General features: G+C 41.8%; 1 protein-coding gene across 1 annotated transcript in view; it reads left to right on the forward strand.

Annotated features, from left to right (window-relative positions):
- LOC122538314 (UNC93-like protein) overlaps window positions 1-8,757 on the forward strand; it is an 18,726-nt gene extending 9,969 nt beyond the window's left edge. The window contains exons 3-7 of the mRNA XM_043672272.1: window positions 1,859-2,145; window positions 6,447-6,672; window positions 7,639-7,798; window positions 7,868-8,135; window positions 8,445-8,757. Coding sequence (XP_043528207.1) covers window positions 1,859-2,145; window positions 6,447-6,672; window positions 7,639-7,798; window positions 7,868-8,135; window positions 8,445-8,716 — 1,213 coding nt within the window. The 3' untranslated portion in view covers window positions 8,717-8,757. The remainder of the gene's footprint in view (window positions 1-1,858; window positions 2,146-6,446; window positions 6,673-7,638; window positions 7,799-7,867; window positions 8,136-8,444) is intronic.
- Window positions 8,758-20,396: the final 11,639 nt, after the last annotated feature.

The raw sequence follows: 20,396 nt of genomic DNA on the forward strand, positions 1-20,396 counted from the left end.
CTATTGAAACTCATTGCTTTTGAATAAAATAACGAAGAAACGACAATCTTAATAATTTTCTTGCAAAGTCCCCAGCAATTTTTCAATTGTAAAAAATTTTGCCTAGAGTCCAGTTCTTTTTATGTTAAAATAAATATCTGCACTTTGATGTGTTTAAATGAAATTTAATCTCGAGGCTATTGAAAATCATTGCTTTTGAATAAAATAACGAAGAAACGACATAATTTTAATAATTTTCTTGCAAAGTCCCCAGCAATTTCTCAGTTGTAAAAAATTTTGCCTAGAGTCCGGTTCTTTTTATATTAAAATAAATATCTGAACTTTGACGTGTTTAAATGAAATCTAATCTCGAGGCTATTAAAAACCATTACTTTTGACTAAGATAACGAAGAAACGACATAATTTTAATAAGTTTCTTGCAAAGTCTCCAGCAATTTCTCAGTTGTAAAACATTTTGTCTAGAATCCAATTCTTTTTATGTTAAAATAAATATCTGCACTTTGATGATGTGTTTAAATGAAATTTAATCTCTAGCCTATTAAAAATCATTGATTTTGAGTAAAATAACGAAGAAACGAGGATCTTAATAATTTTCTTACAAAGACCTAAGCTTACATAAAAATGAAAAAATAATAATCTTAATAATTTCTCAAGCTTCTAAACAATTTCCCACATCTCTTTTCGAGAAACTTTCAATTTTCGTGTCTTCGAGCAATCTTCCTCTGAATTTTCATCCGAATTTTCGTTCCGCATGCAAAGGTTCTCCATCACGCTCGAGAAACACGTTTACTCGCGTTTCTATTTGATACGCTGCGTCTTATTTAAAAGACGCGCGGCGATTTTCAACAAAGTTCCCCCCCCCCCCCCCCCCGCCCCGTTTTTTCACGAGCGCGTGTGACTCGTTTACTTTTAAAAAGGGTCAAGAGTTTGAAGGCTGAAGAGCCGTTCGTCCTTTGTTTGTTTCGCGACGTGTCGCATTATGTCGCGTCTGCAAGCTCGAACAAACGAAACGGGGGTGTAAAGTAAGATCGAGGGCGGGTCGCTAACTCGTAAACTGGAGGACAGCTGGTTTCTATTTTCTCCTTTTCCTCTATGAGAAGGGTGAACCCGTGTTGCCATGATTTTAAAGGTTCTGGCAGGAATTCGAGAAACTCGAGTCGTCGTCGATTATACGAGGTTTACGAGAAGTCGTCCGTTTTCTTCGCGAAACTGATCCTCGGTTATGGCCACCGGAAGTGATAAACTTTATCATCGAGTTTTATCGTTCGTGAAATTTCCACCCTCGATGCCGTCCATCGCTTTCGGTAATCTGGCTGGTGCATCGGAATACCTCTTGACATTTTCTCATTGTAGCACTCGTCGTCCTTACAAATTTTTAAACGTACTTCGTGTATTTGTAACGCAGCAAATTCCCACGGCAGAACAATTCATACCCGAGCGGCTCGTGTAACAGAGATTCGCTTTGTACTCCTTTCGCGAATTAATATCATTCCTGCCGAAGTAACAGCAGCTTCGTTATTTAACTTTGAAGCGGGAGAGTTAATTGAAATTAACGTACGCAGAAATTCCGGTTAATTTCAGTCGCGATAAATTTTCCGCGCCGATGAACGCGCGAGCACGGACAAACGCAATTCTCTACGTGTAACAAGCGCTGAAACTTCCAAGCTAAAGATTCTACTCGCGCAGCTGAACTGAACTGAACTGAACTGAAGCTCCCAGCGCTCGAACACTTTGCTTACGAAACGGGCAAACGTAACAAAGAACACTTGCTGCCACTCGGGGCTGGGTGGTAGAGGTTAAGAGCAAACGTAGACAAACGTAGAAACCATCTTATCCCTGTTTCCTATTCTCGTTACAGCTGGCTGGGCTGTAAATGGACCATAGCGTTATCCATCCTGACGTACGTGCCGTTCATGGCCGCGCAGTTCTACCCAAAATTCTACACCATGATACCGGCTGGCCTGATGGTTGGCATCGGCGCTGGGCCGCTCTGGTGTGCCAAGTGCACTTACTTAACGGTGGTCGCTGAAACGTATGCCACGCTGTCGGACTTGGCCCAGGACGTCCTCGTCACGAGATTCTTCGGCCTGTTTTTCATGTTTTACCAGATGGCGCAGGTCTGGGGGAATTTAATATCGTCTGCAGGTGCGTACGACCACGGACGTGACACCTGACGACACGTTCTCTGGACGAAAAGCAAAATTTCAAGTTAAATAATCGCCCATATGACGTCGTCCCGCTGAAAATGTACTCACAGAGATTAACTGAAACTGGACGTGAAACGTCACGCGCACACCCCGTCTTACAGTCATATTATTTCATAACTAACTCTGTTTTTACAGTCCAGTCACCAGATCGTGGAATGAAATTTACATAGATCTAGTCTAGACTGGACTGTAGGTCCAGGTTGCATAGTACATCAAGTTTCGCAAATAACAATATTCGAAGAAATCGAAATTTAGTTGGAGCTCTACAGATAGTAATACTTCGAGATTACCGAATTTAAATATATTTGTCAGACAGACAGAACTACATGCCGTAAAATAGGGCACAATAGTTTGATCAGTCTAATGACTAATTTAAGACATTAACAAATTGGCAGACAAAATTATTTTTCTAATTAAAAGTTCAAAGAAAACAGTTGATTAAAATTCCGTAGAAATGTTATAGAAGAGAATTAATTGTTCAATTGTTACAAATAAATTATTAGAAGCGTCAGGCAATGTTTAAACAATTGGGATATTCAAGAAATGTTAGTTGGAAATTCAGTTTAAAAATTTGATTGCCACTTCTCAATATTAATTGGATTTTTCGCGTGTAAAGGTCTTTGTCAACACAACTGAGAAAACTGATTTTTCCATTATAAAAATCAGTAATCTAATCATTTGTAGATCTGTTACAAATTTACCACGACGGTGAAGATATTTTACTGGCTGAAATTTACACTTATGTGCTATTTAATTTCCAACTCACAACTCTGTCGACAAATAGTAAATGCCAATTTATTTAGAATGTTAATTATACTGCAATCAAAGATCAAATTGAGGACTTGCAATGTTAATTATACTGCAATCAAAGATCGAAAAGTTGAGATATTTGCAATTAACGTTCAATTCGATAAGCAATTCTCGACGTGAATGCGGTGTCCGGTATTTGTCGAATTTTATTCGTCAGCCACGGTGCAAAACCTGCCTAAATTGGTACGGCAGAACGTAACACGAAAGTGGTAAAGGGGGCTTTGGAGCCCCCCGAGCGTATGACACAGAAATGCATCGGATATCGCGTCTATTGTGCACCATCTCGTCCGTGATGTTTCTTGGCTGGATACAGGATCTGAATTCACGCTTCCACGCGTCAAGCCCCTGCATTCTGATCGAGAGAGATGAAACAAGAGCGCTTCCGTTTTGAAATAGACAGCGATAGCGTTGGAAATGTTGGGAAATTTTAAACAGCTTCGCGAAAAAGCACTCCGCTTCCCGGAATTGAGAAATTCGTTGGACCTCGGCGCGCTCGTGTTTGCAAAATTTTACGGAGACGTTCGTCTGAATCCACAGAGCCAAAATGGTAGACGACATAAATCGTAGAATGGTAGATGATAAAATTCCCTTAGATCAATAGAATCCACCATTAATTTAGAATGATAAAATATTTTAATATTCAGTAATTTTTAAAAATACTTATTGTTTCTCCCCAAAACATTGGGAGCAACTTGCAACGAGGTTTCGCGTAAATCTGTACTCGCACGATGCAAACTCTGGAATGGTTTTAATTGAAACGAAGGGCGTTCGTAGAAAAGGTTCTATTCCACTTACGGGAAGTCATTAGCGACTCTAACCTCCCCCCGTTGGTTAGCCACGGAAACGCTTTGACATAAAGCCAGCCGTAATTCTCTTCTTTTTTTTTTTTTTTTTCTTTTCACCCTTGTCAACTCTCCAGCTGGCCATCACCGGTGCGCGCACGTTCACCCTTCGAACATCCGTTACACGCGAAAAAATAAAGGAAACTTTCATCGCAATTTAGCCGGCTGTAACAGGAAACCGTGGAAAACTGTCCGCTTCGAATTCAAAGTGGAACTTTGCTCCCCATTTTCATAACTTTATAAGATAAAAAACGAGAGATTCCATGCGAAAGAGTGAAAGAAAGAGAAAAAGGGATCGGACTTGCGGTTTCACGCAAGGATCGTTTAATTAACCGAGCTTATTTTTCAATTCATCAGTCTTTAAAAATAACTTTAAGCCTTTTAATCTCACCACTTTCCTTGTCCCCCCTGGGACAATAATCGCTGGAATAATATCTGCGTCGTATAATTCCTGCGTGTTTCGAGAGTTTATGATAAAACTTGCTTTATTTAAAGGCGATTCGAAGCGCAGCCCGCTGATCCGGGGATTATTTCGAGCCTGTGTTTCGCAGAGGACGGGCGCGAATTAATCCGCGCGAGCTTACGCGAAAATTTGTCATTGTCTCCGGACAATCGAACACTGTTTTCGTACGTGATTGATTGTCTTTTCATTCGTTCTTCGTTCAGTTTCGCACGGATGTTTCTAGGGATGATTATTTTTCTAGCGAAATGAACATGTGACTTTCACGTGACGTTGACTTTGAAATCCTCTCCCTCCCCGGGGCTATCGTGTTATTAACAAATTATATGATAAACGCGATGAATAAAACTTAAAAATGAAAAAAAACGAATGTTGTCGCGTAATTTTATTCGGGTGACACGCGTTTTAAAATATTTCAAAGCACGAAACTCATGTGAAGTCCAGGCGTGGCAATTTTTACTGGAGAATTACGTTCCTTTTTGTGATTCTGTGTTGCTTTCCCACTCGGGTCGGACACACAACTCGCCGAGCAACCTCAACAGAAGAAATTCCTTCTGCAGACTGTTCTTTCGCACAAAACATGTCATAATGTGGAAAGTTTTTAATTCTGCTCGAAAATTTAATTCTCGTGCTCAAATTAAAAGAAAATAGAACGAGGCTACTGAAACAGAAATTGACTGATCAGACGCGTAGGGATTGGTAAAAATTTGATCGACCGATAAAAGCTCCATAAAATTGTCGACGTAGCGCATAAACAGCCTCCTGCAAATATCATACAGCAAATAAGGTCTTCAAATAAATCGAACATTATTTGAATACCGGTCATTACATATCACGGCGCGACCACGAGTCGATATTCGATAATCTTATTTGAACAGATACAACACGTCGAGAATTTTATTACTTCATCTCTCATATCACCGGCGGTTGATAAAACCAACAGGTAAATGATCGAAGCTGCGAGTTCCTTTCTCATACGTATATTGCCTCGAGTCGAGTCCCGTGAACCTTTCAGCTTGTAACTGCGAAGATAAGTTTCGTTCTTTCGACACGCGAAATTCCGGGGGGAAACGCTACTACATTACGAAGCTGGGGAAATAAAGAAACTACAAACGAGACTGGCGAAAAGTCAAGTCCCAACATTGGCAGGAATAGCTTTCGTAATTTACGACCGCGTGAAATTTGTAAGCGAAAAACTTTAAATTTGCAAGCGAAACGTCAAGATTTTCGCAATGAAAATCGTCGCGCGATTTTCGAAATTCCGAAAAAAGGATAGTCCTCGTTAGGAAGAATCGAAGAATTTATCTCGTGCAATGAAATAGAGTCGATAAGCATGCAAAGCGGAGAAGGGAACGAGCTGCCGCTGAAATTCTTCCTGTTTGTGAAAAAGCTGCGCGAGAATCGTGATTCCGACGTAACCGCGAAACGACTACGAATTGTCTAGCGAAATTTCGAGGGAACGCTCTGATCGAGGGATTCGGGCAATCGGTGGAACCAATCGATTTCCGCACGTCCTCCGGGGACTTGCACGTTCACGAGCATAGTTACCGCGGATTGTGAAAAAGGACGCTCGAGCTTCGAATGTTTTCGAAAGTAATAACGATCGTTGAAACCCCCTGGAGGACGCAATTTTGCAATATCGATTCTACGTTGATCCTTTCAAGCGTGAATTGCACGGATTCATTCAAGATTGATTCAACTGTTCGAAATGAAAAATGCACGACTTACGAACACGATCAACGAAATTCAGCAACAATTAACGCTTTAACGTTAACCCTTTGCCGCTCACGTTTTAAATACCACATCACGAAATAATCGCGTTTTTAAGCAGAGTATTTAAATTTTCGATGTCGGAGCTATTATTTATGGAATAAACAATAAGCAAAACGTGCAGTAATGTTTGTCTAAGCAGAACACAGTCTCCATACTTATGACTCAGTCTGGTCCTCTGCTGATATTGTTATACGTCTTTCAACGCATTGAGTTACAGCGCGTGTTGGAGGAACGTTTTAGAGCCAGGCACGTTTAAATATCGATCGTTCTGGAGCGTTAGGGACGGCAAAGGGTTAAACAATGACAACGATGACACGCAGAGTATTTTTTTTTCTTTTTGCATTATTCTCGTAGTTCTTTCGTATGGAATCGACACGGTGCCAACGAATATAACACTGAACAGCAGCATCGTGGCGGAGACGTGCGGTGCGAAATTCTGCGGCGCGACTTCTGACACGGATGAGAGCCCGAATTTGGAACGACCTCCAGAGGAAAGGATTCACCTAATTTCCGGCATCTACTTGAGCTGTATGATAGTGGCCTCGTTAATTGTCGCGTTTGGAGTCGACTCGCTCACGAGGTAACAGTTATTGTACTCGCTTGTTATCCGTTACATGACTCCCGCCAGCTTTACTCTAGCGCAAACGCAATACTAATTGGCTGTTATCTAAATCCCTGAAACACCAAAGCCCCCAGAGATTCCAATTTCTGGCGATTTGAATGTCTAAATGTCGAAATTTGAAAAACTGTTTCCCGTATTTCCTTCGATCGTTTCGAAACTTCTAAATATATGGTACACGGGATGTGATAAATTTATAATCTCGAAGTTTGATTAAAACGATCTCGACCGATCAAGGTTATTGTATTCGATTGTAAATAACAGTCGCAAATTATCCGAGCACAAATGGGACATTAGTTTCATCGAATTGACGTTGAAAACCGAGACTCCGGATAGGATATGAAATTTCAGTGCCGTCGAACACGTACGCGTGTTTCGTTTTATTTGTCAAAGCGAAATGCATAATCTATCTCTGCATACACGTTCGCCGTCATCATCAGTTAAAAGATACAAGGATCAACATATGTTCACCGGTCGACTTTGTGACCGGAACGAAACGTATCGTTCGGCTTGTCATAAATCGTCCGTCTATCTAGACGTATTCGTGATTCCGGAATAGATGGTGCATTAAGCTGCGGCAGAAGCGCAATATTGTTTCCGTTCTGAAAAATTACCACGGCTAACTCCAACGATTAATCGAAACGCCGTGGCGCGAGGGGCGCCCAGTCGAGATTCAAACTCGGATTTTTCACAGTGAAGGCGGATCATTATCGATACGAGTGCGACGTGATTACGCATTACGCGACGATTTCTCACAGCAAAGTGAATCAAAAGCAAAGGGAAATTCAAATATCGCCTATTCTATCCGCTATTTTAAGCACCGATTCACCAAATATCCTGAAATAATTTTCTATCTGAATCGATCGATTTGAACGTCTATCGATTATTTAATTAGAAAGTAAAGTTTCATCGTTGCGCTACTTGCAGGTACAACAGAGGTAGATCGGGATCAGCGACAGGCCAGTCAGGCCTCAAGTTGCTGGCTGTGACGTTGAAACTACTGAAGGAGAAGAATCAGATCCTTATCTTGCCGATTATAATGTTCATCGGGGCTGAACAAGCATTCCTATTCGCCGATTACAACGCCGTAAGTGTTTTCAATCGAAAACTTCGATCGAAAAATTTCTCGACGTGCTTCTCGTCAATATTTTTTCAGTCGTTTGTCTCCTGCGCGTGGGGAATCAGCAACATCGGCTACGTGATGATCTGCTTCGGCGTCACGAATGCTATAGCTGCCCTCGGCACGGGATCTATTATGAAACTAACAGGACGAAGAGCCGTAATGATATTCGCGTTTTGCGTTCACATGGGAATTTTAATTTTCTTGCTACGCTGGAAGCCGACTCCTGAACAAAGTCAAATATTCTTTCTGATGTCTGGACTATGGGGTCTCTGCGACGCCATGTGGCTGGTACAAGTAAACGGTAAGCGTTGAATGATCAAATTGAAGTTTCCTTGAGAATGTATCTTTTGTTATTATCCTCTGTCGGCAAAAAGAATTCCTTCATACACGTGGCATCAGTTGTTGTTAGAGTAGATTTCCTACTGGTCATTCACCGGTAATGTACCGACGTTCCTCTACTTTATCAGCTGTAGGGAATCAGAATTCCTCTTCAAAATTCGTGTTTTCGAATTTCATGCGACATCTAGAAAATGGAACGCGATTGCTAGATCGTAGAGACTATCGTCTAGCCTTCGGTCAATTAAAATAAAAATTCCGTGGTAATTTTCAGCTCTGTCGGGATTACTATTCCCAGGTAAGGAAGAAGCTGCCTTCTCGAACTTTCGACTGTGGGAGTCCACTGGTTCTGTGATCACGTACGCGTACAGTCCTTACCTCTGCACGCAAACGAAGCTCTACTGCCTGGCAGGAATCCTCTGTCTCGGCATGATCGGCTATGGTATAATAGAATGGACTGCGAAAGTTGGCAGATCGGTTACAGAATTGAAACCGGACTTCGAGTTGGTGACAAATGGAGAAGCGAACGACACGACTAAACTGTGAATCGATGGAAAATAAAATCGACGAAGTCTTTCCGATCGAAAGTATGGATCTCTCGTTAGACGTTACTCTGTATGAAACTCATTCCGTTTTCTTTTTTTCTTTTTTTTTTTTCTTTTGTTATTAAGTCGAATACAACAGTTCTTAGATATAAATCATAAATGCATCCTCGTGGTGTGAACAGAAAGTCAAAAGTGTTTCGCTGGTATTTGTAAAAACGTTGTCAATAGTTAAAGAGAGGGCGGTGAATTAAAGAAGAAAGAAAAAGAGCTGATTTTACTAGCGACATAATTCTTCGGATTATTTTTGAAAACGCTCGACAATAGGATTATTCGGTGCGAATAATATTATAATTGCGGTATACATATCGTATATATAGAAATCATACACAAATCAGATCGGCATATAAAAAATTATATGTACAAGAAAGAGTTCGGTTGGAGGCGCAGTCAGGACCTTGAAGGTACGATCTTTTGTGTGATTTGTACCATAATATATGTTTTTATTTTATTCTTGTGGACACCTACTAGATTTTACACAGATAGTTCGCTTAACCGCTAAAGATTTCTTTCTCTCCGTCTCTCCTCTTCGTGACATCTTTTTTTTTTTCCTTTTTCTTTTCTTGTCTCTTTAAATACGTAGTTTAATGTTACATCGTGTGTCTAGGTGCTAACATTCAAGCTAAAGCTACGGCTGCTTAATTTAATTGTATACTTAATGTGCTTAATTTCCTTTTTTCACTGTACGCGTGGTGTGTCTCGTGTCTCTGTATAAATGTATCTGTCTGCAATCTGTGTGGAACTGTATGTGTGTGTTAAATTCGTATGCATGTGTAATTTGTTTCTGCCTCTTCGGTATTCATGTACGTACGCGTGTATGTGTATATGTACGTGTATATGTACGTATGTATGTATCAACGCGTTTTCCTCTCTCGTAGTGTGTTCCATTTTATGCTCATCATTTATTGTGCTGTCACGATCAATTGTCCCCCGTCTCTTTTAAATTGCAAAAGACGATGGTATATTACAAGATTATTTGCCGCTCGATGTATATCGCCGTGGACCGTAACGTGTGGATCCTCTCGAATTTGTTTGAATTTCATCGTTAATAAATAAGAAACGAATCGCGACGTGGAATCAATTGACCCTGCCTTCCCTCGTCTCATCATAGCGTCGTTCGATTGCTGATTGTATATTGTGGATCGTGTGCTAGCTTAACCCTCGTTTATGTACAATTCAAGTTTTGCAGTTCAGTTATATACTTTATAAAACGTAGTAGGAACTTTGGTTTCGCTGGGCAATGTTTCAAGAGCAGTTTCCTCTTTTTATTGCGTGCCACGAATTTTTCTTCTTTTGTTTCTGGTTTGACTGTCGTCTTGTTTCTTACGTTCCTCGATTTATTTTTTTTTTTTTATTTTTCACCGTTTTTCTTTATTTTGCTTTTTCCTCGTTCGTTTTGTTTTTGTTCTTTAAATTATACTCTATTTGCTCTTTTGTCCCGAAAACACGGAGATCCCGTGTGTATTTTATTCGTCAAGCGTAGGCGAAGCGTGCTTTTTCATCCCTGGATACAACTCGACGCTGTGAAAATTCGACCGGAAACTGCTATAAAACATTCGCCCGTGGATCTATCTTCCTTAGAAATATGACACTCACGAATACAGTTCACGTTTTTTTTTTTTTTTTTCTTTAATACTCATGTTAATGACCTATTGAATATCAATTTTTTTTTTTTTTCACGAAGAAAATACACATGACTCGTAAATTTCTTTTCTCTCTCTCGTCAGCAATATCTCTCTCGTTCACACTCTCCCTCACTCTCTCGTTCGTAACGTTTTTTTTTTTTTTTTATTTAATCTCTCGTCAACATCCACCGCGCCATTCTCCCCCGTTAGTATTTTTTTTTTCCTCGTATAACAAAATTTAATAACCGGAATATCTCTGTACAAACGTTTTCATTCTTTTCTCTCTTTTTTTTTTCCACCTCAACTTCACCCCCCCCCCCCCTCCTTCTCTCTAACCTATAATCAAAATTTTGAATTTTGAATTATCCCCCTTGAACCTCCACCCTTAACCGCATACCATTCCGTCATTTTCTTCTTCGTATAATACACTTCCCTGTCTCTTTTCCATCTCGCGTCTTTCTCTCTCCTTTTTTTTTTTTCTTTTTATTCGGTTTCCTGTTATCTTCTATTGCCTCCATCATTTGTGTGCTTCGTTTAGGAACAGATCACTTTGCACGTATCTTTAATCGTATCCTAGAGAGTAAAATACCTTAAAATGTACGCGTTTACCCTTACAAATTTAGTTTTTCACTTTTTCTCTCACCGTCTCCAAACTCCAACGTTTCTCTTTAATTTTCTCGTCGTTTATCGTTTATAACCGTGCAAGTTCGTATGTAGTTCGTCCATCAGATCGTCTGTCGTCGTCTTGTGTCGTTCGTGTCGTGCGTACAGCTATTACATAGCTATCGCGATTATTAAAAGTACCATTTTTTATTATTTTTTTTTTTTTCTTACGATATTGCAGTCCCTAGGTGTCGCCTTAATTATGTACACTCGCTACCCTTTCGCGCTCCTAGCTACGCTCCTTGCAAGGATCTCGTGGTTTAATAATTAATCGTACTGAATTAGCCCATTACAACGGCGGGGTATCGAAGTACAATGTGTACCTGTATGCATGAACGATGTATGTAGGTGTATTATAATGTATGTACGTGTCATCTCTTTTTTTTTTTTTTTTTTTGTTCCTTTACGTTCCTTCAACGCACAATGAACGTGTGTCTCTGTATGTATGTATATATGTATGTATGTATGTATGTATGTACGTAACATGTGTGATACTTTTTTTTCTCTTTTTTTTTTTTAATTATACTCGAGCTGAGAGATATTTAAGAAATTGTGTGTCGTACTATTACTTGTTTTTGGGATGGGTTTAGTAGTTTCGCCTACAGTATCGTTTATTAACGGCAAGGAAGGAAAAATCGTCGAGAGAGAACAATGGTCGATCGGTCGCGCGCGTTATTTCTGCAGTATTTATTTATTTATTTTTTTTTCGCATACGTTTTATTATATACGTGTTTTTTTTCTTTTTTTCTTTTTTTCTTTATGATGAAAACCGACTATCCTGCCCTCCAGTTTACTTTAGATTAGACTGAAAGAAAGAGAGAGCCCTTTCACTTGAAGCGGAACACATTCAAAAGTAAACGCTATTATCACTATATCGATTAACCGGGGAATACATGAGATAGTTTTATCCTTTGTGGATGGTCGATATTTTAAGCTTTCCTCCAGCAAAATGTGGTATTATAATTTACTTTTTTATTTAGTTTACTCTTCCTCTTCCCTTTCTCCTTCCTCTTCTCCCTCCATTTTTTTTTTTTTTGCGGTTTTTTTTTTTTTTTTTACTAACGAACCATTCCTCTGGATGCGTTAAATACGAAGATTCGTCTGTGGAAATTGGAAACCTGTCCCTGGGTCGTTCCGCGTCCCGTCTTCGTTCGAAAACGCGCGCGTGTGCTTCGTTCAATTCACGACCCGAATCGTGCACACAATCGACGTGAAGTTAATATTCGCCGAACAACGACGAGTCACCTGATGATTCGCCACGCTCGTATTTATCAACGTCCCTTTCGTTTCGGTGAATTTGCAATCGAATTGGCATCACTGTCGAGCGCGCGCCGCCTGTTTCGTTCGTGCCGTGTGTTACGCACACGCACGCGTATATGTAACATTTATGCGTATGTATATATGTATATAAGTAATACTTAGCTGGTACTTATTACCACGAAATTTATTAATTACCGGAGTTCTTGAATATCACTCATCATTGATCGTGAATCGAATGAAAGCGGAATACGAAAATCGAGGGCGCCCCCACAAATCATTGGCGACCATCCGTCTAGCAGTCTATCGATTTCCTCTGCGAGAATTAAAAAACGATTGTTCGAAACTCTTCCTGAAATGGCTGTTCATTCAATCGTTTGCTTTAACTAGAAGCGAAGCTCCTGCATTCTTTTCGTTCGTTTCTTTTGATTCTAGTTAAAGGAAGAATTGAACCTGTCTCTCTCTCTCTCTCTCTCTCTCTCTCTCTCTCTCTCTCTTTCTCTCTCGAAGCAGCAATTCGATTGCATATTTCCCAGGGATCGAGCGGGGAAGACGGGACGCGTACCAAATATAAATATATCGATACAATCACCAGCGGCCAAGCAGATCGAACATTTAGGAACGAAAGATGCGTAAATGTTTAATACGTATACCTCGTTATATGGCTGATTATTACGGACTAGTACTTTTTTTCATTCTCTGTTACTCTGCGGGGGAAAAACGTTGAAACCACCTTCAAACGTCCCTTTATCTCCGGTTCGAATAGAATTTGAAAAGGGCATCAGGAGGATCCTTATGATCGATCGATAATATACTTTCAAAAAGACGTTATTGCATTAATTTACTCGCTACAAAGTTTCCATCTTCTTTTCTTCTCCCTCTTCTTTCTCTTCTTCTACTTCTTCCTCTCCTTCCTCCTCTTCTTCATCTTCGTTTCCCTCGTGACTTTCCTGCTTTTCCCTTTTTCGATCGACTTTATTTTATTTTATTTTATTTTTATTTATTTACTTTTTTTTTTTACCTAAATACACGCGTATAATTTACAGACGAGCACACCCAGAGAACTATATGGTTGAAACATTTTTTTATCTTTTTTGTTTCTTTTTTTTTTTCTTCTTCCCTAACGAAGCCTGTAAACGAGTGGTTGTTTCACCGGTAAGAATGAAAATAAAAAGAGTTGGATGATGGATCGTCATAAACGATAGCGGCGGTACTGTCAAAACTTTTTCCGTTGCTATTACTTGTGTGGTCAAACTGAATTGTATCCCGCTGTGTATATGGCATGTGAACGTGAGACGGTACTGTTTGTTGACTGTTTGTTGCTGTTGTTGGCTGGTTGTTGATTGGCTATCCTGTTACGGTTGCTATTGCTGTTCTCGGTTGCTTCAACTATGTTCTTTCCTGTGTGCAAAAGTGGGAACGAACGCACTGGACCCCCGTTCCTCGATCTCGTGTTGGTTCTCGACGGGATCTCGTACAGAAAGTATCATTCCAACCTTTTCTTCGAAAACGGTTTTTGCAAGGTCTCGATCATATTTCCTGCACGATCCTCCAGTTTTGTGCTCCGTCTGTTGGTTTCTTAATGACAGACGATTCTCAGCAGCTGGAAGCTTTTCGATCGTTTCACGAACTAGCGTTATCTGTGCGATTACTTAATGGAACTTACTTATCCTAGTTTCACGAGCCGAGACGCGATTTGATAATTGTTGTTTGATTTACGTCTTATCGCGTTTTTATCCGGGACGGGACGATACGCGAGCTTCACGACTGATAACAGACTTTAAAAGTCGATTCGCGAGATTACAATTTCTACCGTGCCAGCGATCGATAACGTTTTCGCGTATCATCCGTCGGGATGTTACCATCAGACGTTTCTGTATCGACTATCGATAATAAAGCTGCTCCGATTTTTCTTTTTTCTTTTTTATCTTCGACGAAACCTTCCAATTCTTTTTTTCTCTCTCTATTTCTTTTTTTTTTTTTTTAAATCGATCTCGTATTTCGTTCTTTCTTCGTTTAACAAATTAATCGGATAAGACGATGGCGATTAAGGCAATTATCAACGCTAGACGCTCGACTCCTGTACATCACATTAACCGTAGGTTTTAATACTATTTACAAATAGGTCTCGTATACGCCTGCAATCACAATGATCTTTACATCGATCGCCGAGTGCGCGCCTTTTAAAAATTCACGACTAACCTGTCTGTCGCCGAGGAACATGACTGTTTGAACCGATTCCTGCGAACGCGCTGATTTGTCGCTGAACTGTATCATTAACGCGAGATTCGCCGATCCTTTATTTATTTCTTTCTTTCTTTCTTTCTTTCTTTCTTTCTTTCTTTCTTCGTCCCCCGTTGTCGAAAATCCACCCCCCCCCCCACCCCACCCCGATTCATCGCGCGAAATTTCATCGATCCATTGATCCTGGTGAGTCGAGGCGAAGCGATCGATGAACGTAAGCGCGGTGGAACTCGTTCGTGCAACGTAAAATTCGAGTCCTTAAAGCTTCTTCGTTTCTTTCTGCTTTCCCTACTATTTCCCATTTCGTTTAATTCCCATTATTGTTATTATTATTCTTGTTCATTCGCGACCAATCTTGTCCCAACACTTTTACACGTCCTTCGACATCAGTCTCACCGCGTTCTTCAGGGATTGCCTCTTGTTGCAGAACCAAATCCTGATCACCTCTCGGTCGTATCCGAGACGTTGCGCCAAATTCGTAATTTCGTTGCCTGAAACGAGCAGACGGAAAGAATTTGGGGATTAACATCAAGCTGTAAAGACTCGTTTCAGCTTCCTAGGTTTGGAAGCTACACTGGGGAGAGAGAGAGAGAGATAGAGAGAGAGAGAGGGGGACTTACCATTGGGGTGAGTATTTCTATCGAAGTGAGCGTTCAGCAGTTCCAAAGCTTGCGGGGTGAACGAAGTTCGCCGCTTTCGTTTCTTGTTCGTTTCCACCCCGATGAAGTCCGTCAGCTGATGCAGCCCGCTCTTGTGCCTGCAACACGAAACACGCTCGTTTGTCTCACATTGCGGCACGACGCACTTCGACGAATTCTCCAGGCTGAGGAATCAGAAATTCAGAATGAACGGAACGCGAAGGGTCGAATAAAATGAGACACGACGAGAAAGAGAGAGAGAGAGAGAGAGAGAGAGAGATCTCGCGCCAACTCGGGCAAAACTTTCGATCAAAGCGATCTCTCTGTGGAAACTAGAAACACCGGCCGCGAAACGGAACAGAACTCGCCTCTGATTCACCGATTCGTTAACCAATTTCATCCCTCGTTCTTCCTTTCTTTTTTTCGAGAAAAAAAAAAAGAAAAAAAGAAAAAAGAAGTGGCGAGTGGAAACAAAAAACGGAGAAGTGTGGGAGCGGAAGAATGGAGCAAACAGAGAGGAAGAGGAAGAGGAGACAAAGCGCGCGTTTTGCGAGACATTCGGCCCTTCTCCACCCCTCGCCGCTGCCCTCTGACTGATTGGCCGTTCGGCGTTCCCTAGCCGACGAACTTTCGACGTGGAATGGAACGGCCGAGGGCATCGCGACGTCGCCGTCGCGCAAATGAAATTAGCGATCGAAGCGTCGCTGCCGCTTCGAGAAACGAAACGAAACGAAACGAAACGAAACGAAACGAAACGAAACGAAACGAAAAAAAAAAAAAAACTCCGTGACCGTAAACAGGAGAACTTCCGCTGGGAATCGCGGCTAAACGAGCCAAACGGGCTCGAGAAAGGGTGAAAACGGGTGAGAGAAGGAGAAAGAGAAAAGGGGGAGACGAAGGGTCGGGCGGTGGCGACGCGCACAACACACACACACACATACACACATACACAGAAGGTGGGGGGTTGGAGAGGCGCGTAGAGGTGGACGCCGCTGTGGAATTTATGTTTTTAATTTAACTCCGTATGACCAACTGTCGAGCCCCGCCGAAAAAAGTGCAGGCCGAGCCATTAGCATCGCGCGGTGATATTTCGTCGAATCCGCGAAAACAATATGCTAATGGAGAAGCCGGGGCGAGCGCGAAGAACCGATGCTTCGAAACCAGCCGCTCGCCACCCCCTGGCGACGACGGGGGAGGAGGGGCGAGTTTCCAACCGGCAGGCTGACGAACGGCCGTGGGACTCGAGAAAGGGTTGGCGACGCGATCGAGGCGAAAAAATTAATGGGGCATTTAGGTGGCGATGAGGTGCGACTATATAAGGAAATATTTTAGCCTGACGGCTTCCGGGGCACCGTTTGATACGCATCGACACTGCAACTATCGATCTTGCATAATTGCAACGGGAAAGGAATAGAAAAAAAGAAAGAAAGAAAGAAAATATGCACGGGCAGATTACATTCGAATCTGCAAAAAACGTTTGCAAGTCTATTGAATATGAACTAGGTAGAGTTTGTAATTCTAGTTTCTATTGGCGTTAAGAATTTGTTACGACGATGTCGCGTCAAAAGTGACAGGTTTCTATTTTGCCTCGTAGCGGAAATATTAATTTGATAATTTACTTATTCATTCTGTCAGTATTATTCTTACTTGTATACGCGCGCACAGACGTTAAGTCTTGTTGGCGCGTTGAAAATTCATTCGGTATATTTTATTAGAGAGAATTATTCTATTAGCGTGTTGAAACAGTTACCGCCGGCATTTGTCTGAGCCCCGTTTATTTATTTCTATATACAGAACTCCGACCTCCGTATGGAAATACAAATACAGGCGATGAAAATTTCAACATTCCTAGGGCGAATAAATATTTCGCCCGGACGAAATATAAAAATAAAAAGCGGCCGTAGCGTGAAAGGAATCGTCTTTTCGATTAACAGAGAACAGTCGAAGGAAATTACCGCGAGCCCTCGAAATTGGCCACGAACGTTGCTGTATTACCGGGTAACAGGTTTCCTGATAATTGTTGCTCGTTGTACGAGCGGCCGTTGCTACGAGTGACTTAATTAACGAGAAGAAGCATTTATTAATTTGATAGAAAAAGCCCGTCCCATCGTGTACGGTTCACTGTGTTTAACGTCCAAGGGGTATGTGATTAAAATTAACCATACGGTAATTACATTTTTCCTACGAAAGAGCTTTATTTTTGGCGGCGCGTACACACACACACACGGTTTATTGATTACATTTGTGTTATTGGTAACGGGAGACTGATGAAACCTCCAGCACCGAAATGTGCACTTCGCCCCATTAAGAAAATATCGAAAATCGGACGCGATGGCAACACTGTACAGCTGAAATCGATCGAAAATTCCATCGCGATTAAAACCAAGGTGATCCGCCGTGATTCGCAAACGGCACCGATCATTATGCAGATCGGGCTGATTGGCCGACATTGCGATCGACTAAAATGCAAGCTCGAGTTCCGGGAACTCGTCGAAGCTTGCTAAAAACAAAAAAAAAAAAAAAGGAGAAAAAAGAAAAAAAGACTGATAGAAAAGGAAACGAAGAGCAGAGAGAGAGAAATGGGAGGCACAAAGCTTTCAATAACTGAAGACACGCGACACAAATTAAAAGGCGACCGCTTCAAAGCGGTCACAAATATCGTAATTGCTCCTCTTGCGCCAATTTACCACCGCTTTCAATAATCTTAATAAACCCTTCCGCCTCCAAAGGAAACGTTATTATCGCGCGCGTGTACTGCAAGCGAGAAAAGCTGACTGAAGAAGAGTGGAAACTCGCCGAGAGAGGCTCGTTGGGAAGAGAGAGAGAGAGAGAGAGAGAGAGAGAGAGAGAGAGAGAGAGGAAAACGAGCGTGGAATCAAACGCGCGTCGAGGGTTGGCGCGAGCGCGCGTATTCCCGTGTACAGGTGAGAAGCCAAACAGTGAAGAGAGAAACAGAGGAGGGGGAGAAAGAGAGAGAGAGAGAGAGAGAGAGAGTGAGAGGAGAAGCACGAGAGAAAGGAGAGGGACAAGGACAGGGTTAAAACGCGGTGGCGAGGTTTAATCCGCGAGGGCGAGAGAATAAGCAAGAGGAAACGAGAATTAAACGTCGTCGTCGAGGAGGAGAGGAAAAAGAATGAAAGGAGCCACCGACACCGAGGGCCCAAGACAATACGCACTACGTCGTCTCTTTTCTCTTTCTTTCTTTTTTTTTTTTTTTTTTTTTTTGTTTTTTTTTTTTTTTTTTTCTTTTTTCCAACCTTTTCCAACCTCCGTCCTATCGCTCCGTCTATCTTCCTCCTCCTCTTCTCTCCCTTTTTCTCTCCCCCTCCCCCGTTTCTTTGCCTCAATTTATCGAGCTACCATGGAAGAAGACCCACGCTGAAAGGACAAATTCATAACGCGATGAAACGCGACCGCTCTCCGCAGAAATATATTATAAAATTCTCCGCTATCTTTGCAGGTAATAGCCCGCGATTGTCAGCGGAGAAGTATAATTGTTCGTCGCTACGATATATATTCTAGACAGACGTGAAATAACTACATCGCGCGAGCGTAAAAGGATTGTTTTCCCTTTGGCCGCGGCAAATGTGGCCTGATCCCAGAACACTCGCCAGGATTTTGATGCAGTTGCGAAATAGATAAAACAGATCGCGAAGCCCTTGCTTCAATATTTGGATTTTTTTTTTTTTACACCATCTCGACACTTGACTTGGGAAGAAACAAATTTCTCCACGTTTCCCTCGCGGTTAATATATCGTCCATTGTGAATAAGCTCTCACATTCAACTCGCTGTCTATTTTTGTTCTCGCGCAAGGTGTCAGGGCAAACAGAAGACCAGGAATCGTCAGAAAAATGACATCACACGATCCCAATGGCGTTTCACTCGCCTGGCAGCGAACGAGAGACCAGCATATTTATCCCGTCTCTAGTTCCCGACCCTATTAAAATTCCCTAGGAATCCCTGGCAAAGGGGGTTTTTTATCAACGCCGTGGAAACGTTGTGCAGCTCGTTTCCACGTATAATCGTGGCGGTGACCCATCGCGAGCGATTCGATAAAAAGGACGAAACGTGAATCAAGGTGCAAGGTCGCCCCTGTATTTACGGGAATACGCTCGCGGGTGTGCAAGATGGAGAAGGCAGGAACGGGACGTGTTACGCGTCGGATGGCCGTTGTCGTTGACTCACGCTGCGAATCTAAAAATACCGGTCGTACACGACGCCAAGTTTCGCGAAATACGACGAACAAAAGTAACGAAAGAAAACCAACGGGGGAACCTCCTGAAGAGGAGGAGGAAGAGGAGGAGGAGGAGGAAGAGAAGAGAAAGAAGGAAAGGACGGTCGCCTCGAGAGGGAGAGTAATCGTAATCCGTCGGTAATCGCGTTAACGACGACGCGTTCGATTGCATCAGCGACGCGTTCCACGCGTTGATCGTCGATCGACGACGACAAGCAACGCGAAAAGCTCCGTCAACTTCTTTAAGATGCTTTCCAAACGTAAAGGCATCTTCCTCGCGACGTTCAAATCTGTCGATACTTGCGCGAAGATCGCAGTTTTGAACGAGTATTAAAATGCATTGTAGCATTGAGGATTTTTCTTCTTAATACATACATACGTGTACGTGTCTTTATATATGCATTTTGTTTTATTTCTGGGTATATTTTTGGCATACGTTTTTTTAACTTTCGAGGATGTTTTAAGTGGACAATTTTCAGTATGAAAAACGGGAACGTGTTTCCTCGTATGTTGTCAATTAATTGATAACTTTCTCTTTTACTAATTTTGGGTATAAATAGTTAATTGTAGCTATTTATTTTCATTGTTCGTTTTACTCATTTGTCTCGTGTTTTTGTAATGCAATGACAAATGAAATTTATTGTGTGTTAATGCATGTAACTTTACACAAGATGTAAAGGATCGAGGACTTGTCATCTGTTAATTCAGAGAATCGCCGAATGCTATAGGTGGGCGATTTTGATGATTTTCAAACGCTGCCTTCACAGTATTCGTCCCGTTCGATTTCCTAGATTCTGATCACCCGTCGTGAATCGATGAAATTTTCATGCAGGCCGAACCGTCGGCTCGCGGACGGCTCGCTTTCTAATGGAAGATTCGCAAACAGGTACCAAGCGCAACTCCGAAGTAAAGCTAAGCTGGCGCGTGAAAAAAAAAGAAGAAGAGAGCGAAAGAAAAAGAAC

This window comes from Frieseomelitta varia, unplaced genomic scaffold (assembly GCF_011392965.1).
Source record: "Frieseomelitta varia isolate USP_RPSP 00005682 unplaced genomic scaffold, Fvar_1.2 scaffold_984, whole genome shotgun sequence".
NCBI classification, from domain to species: Eukaryota; Metazoa; Arthropoda; class Insecta; order Hymenoptera; family Apidae; genus Frieseomelitta; species Frieseomelitta varia.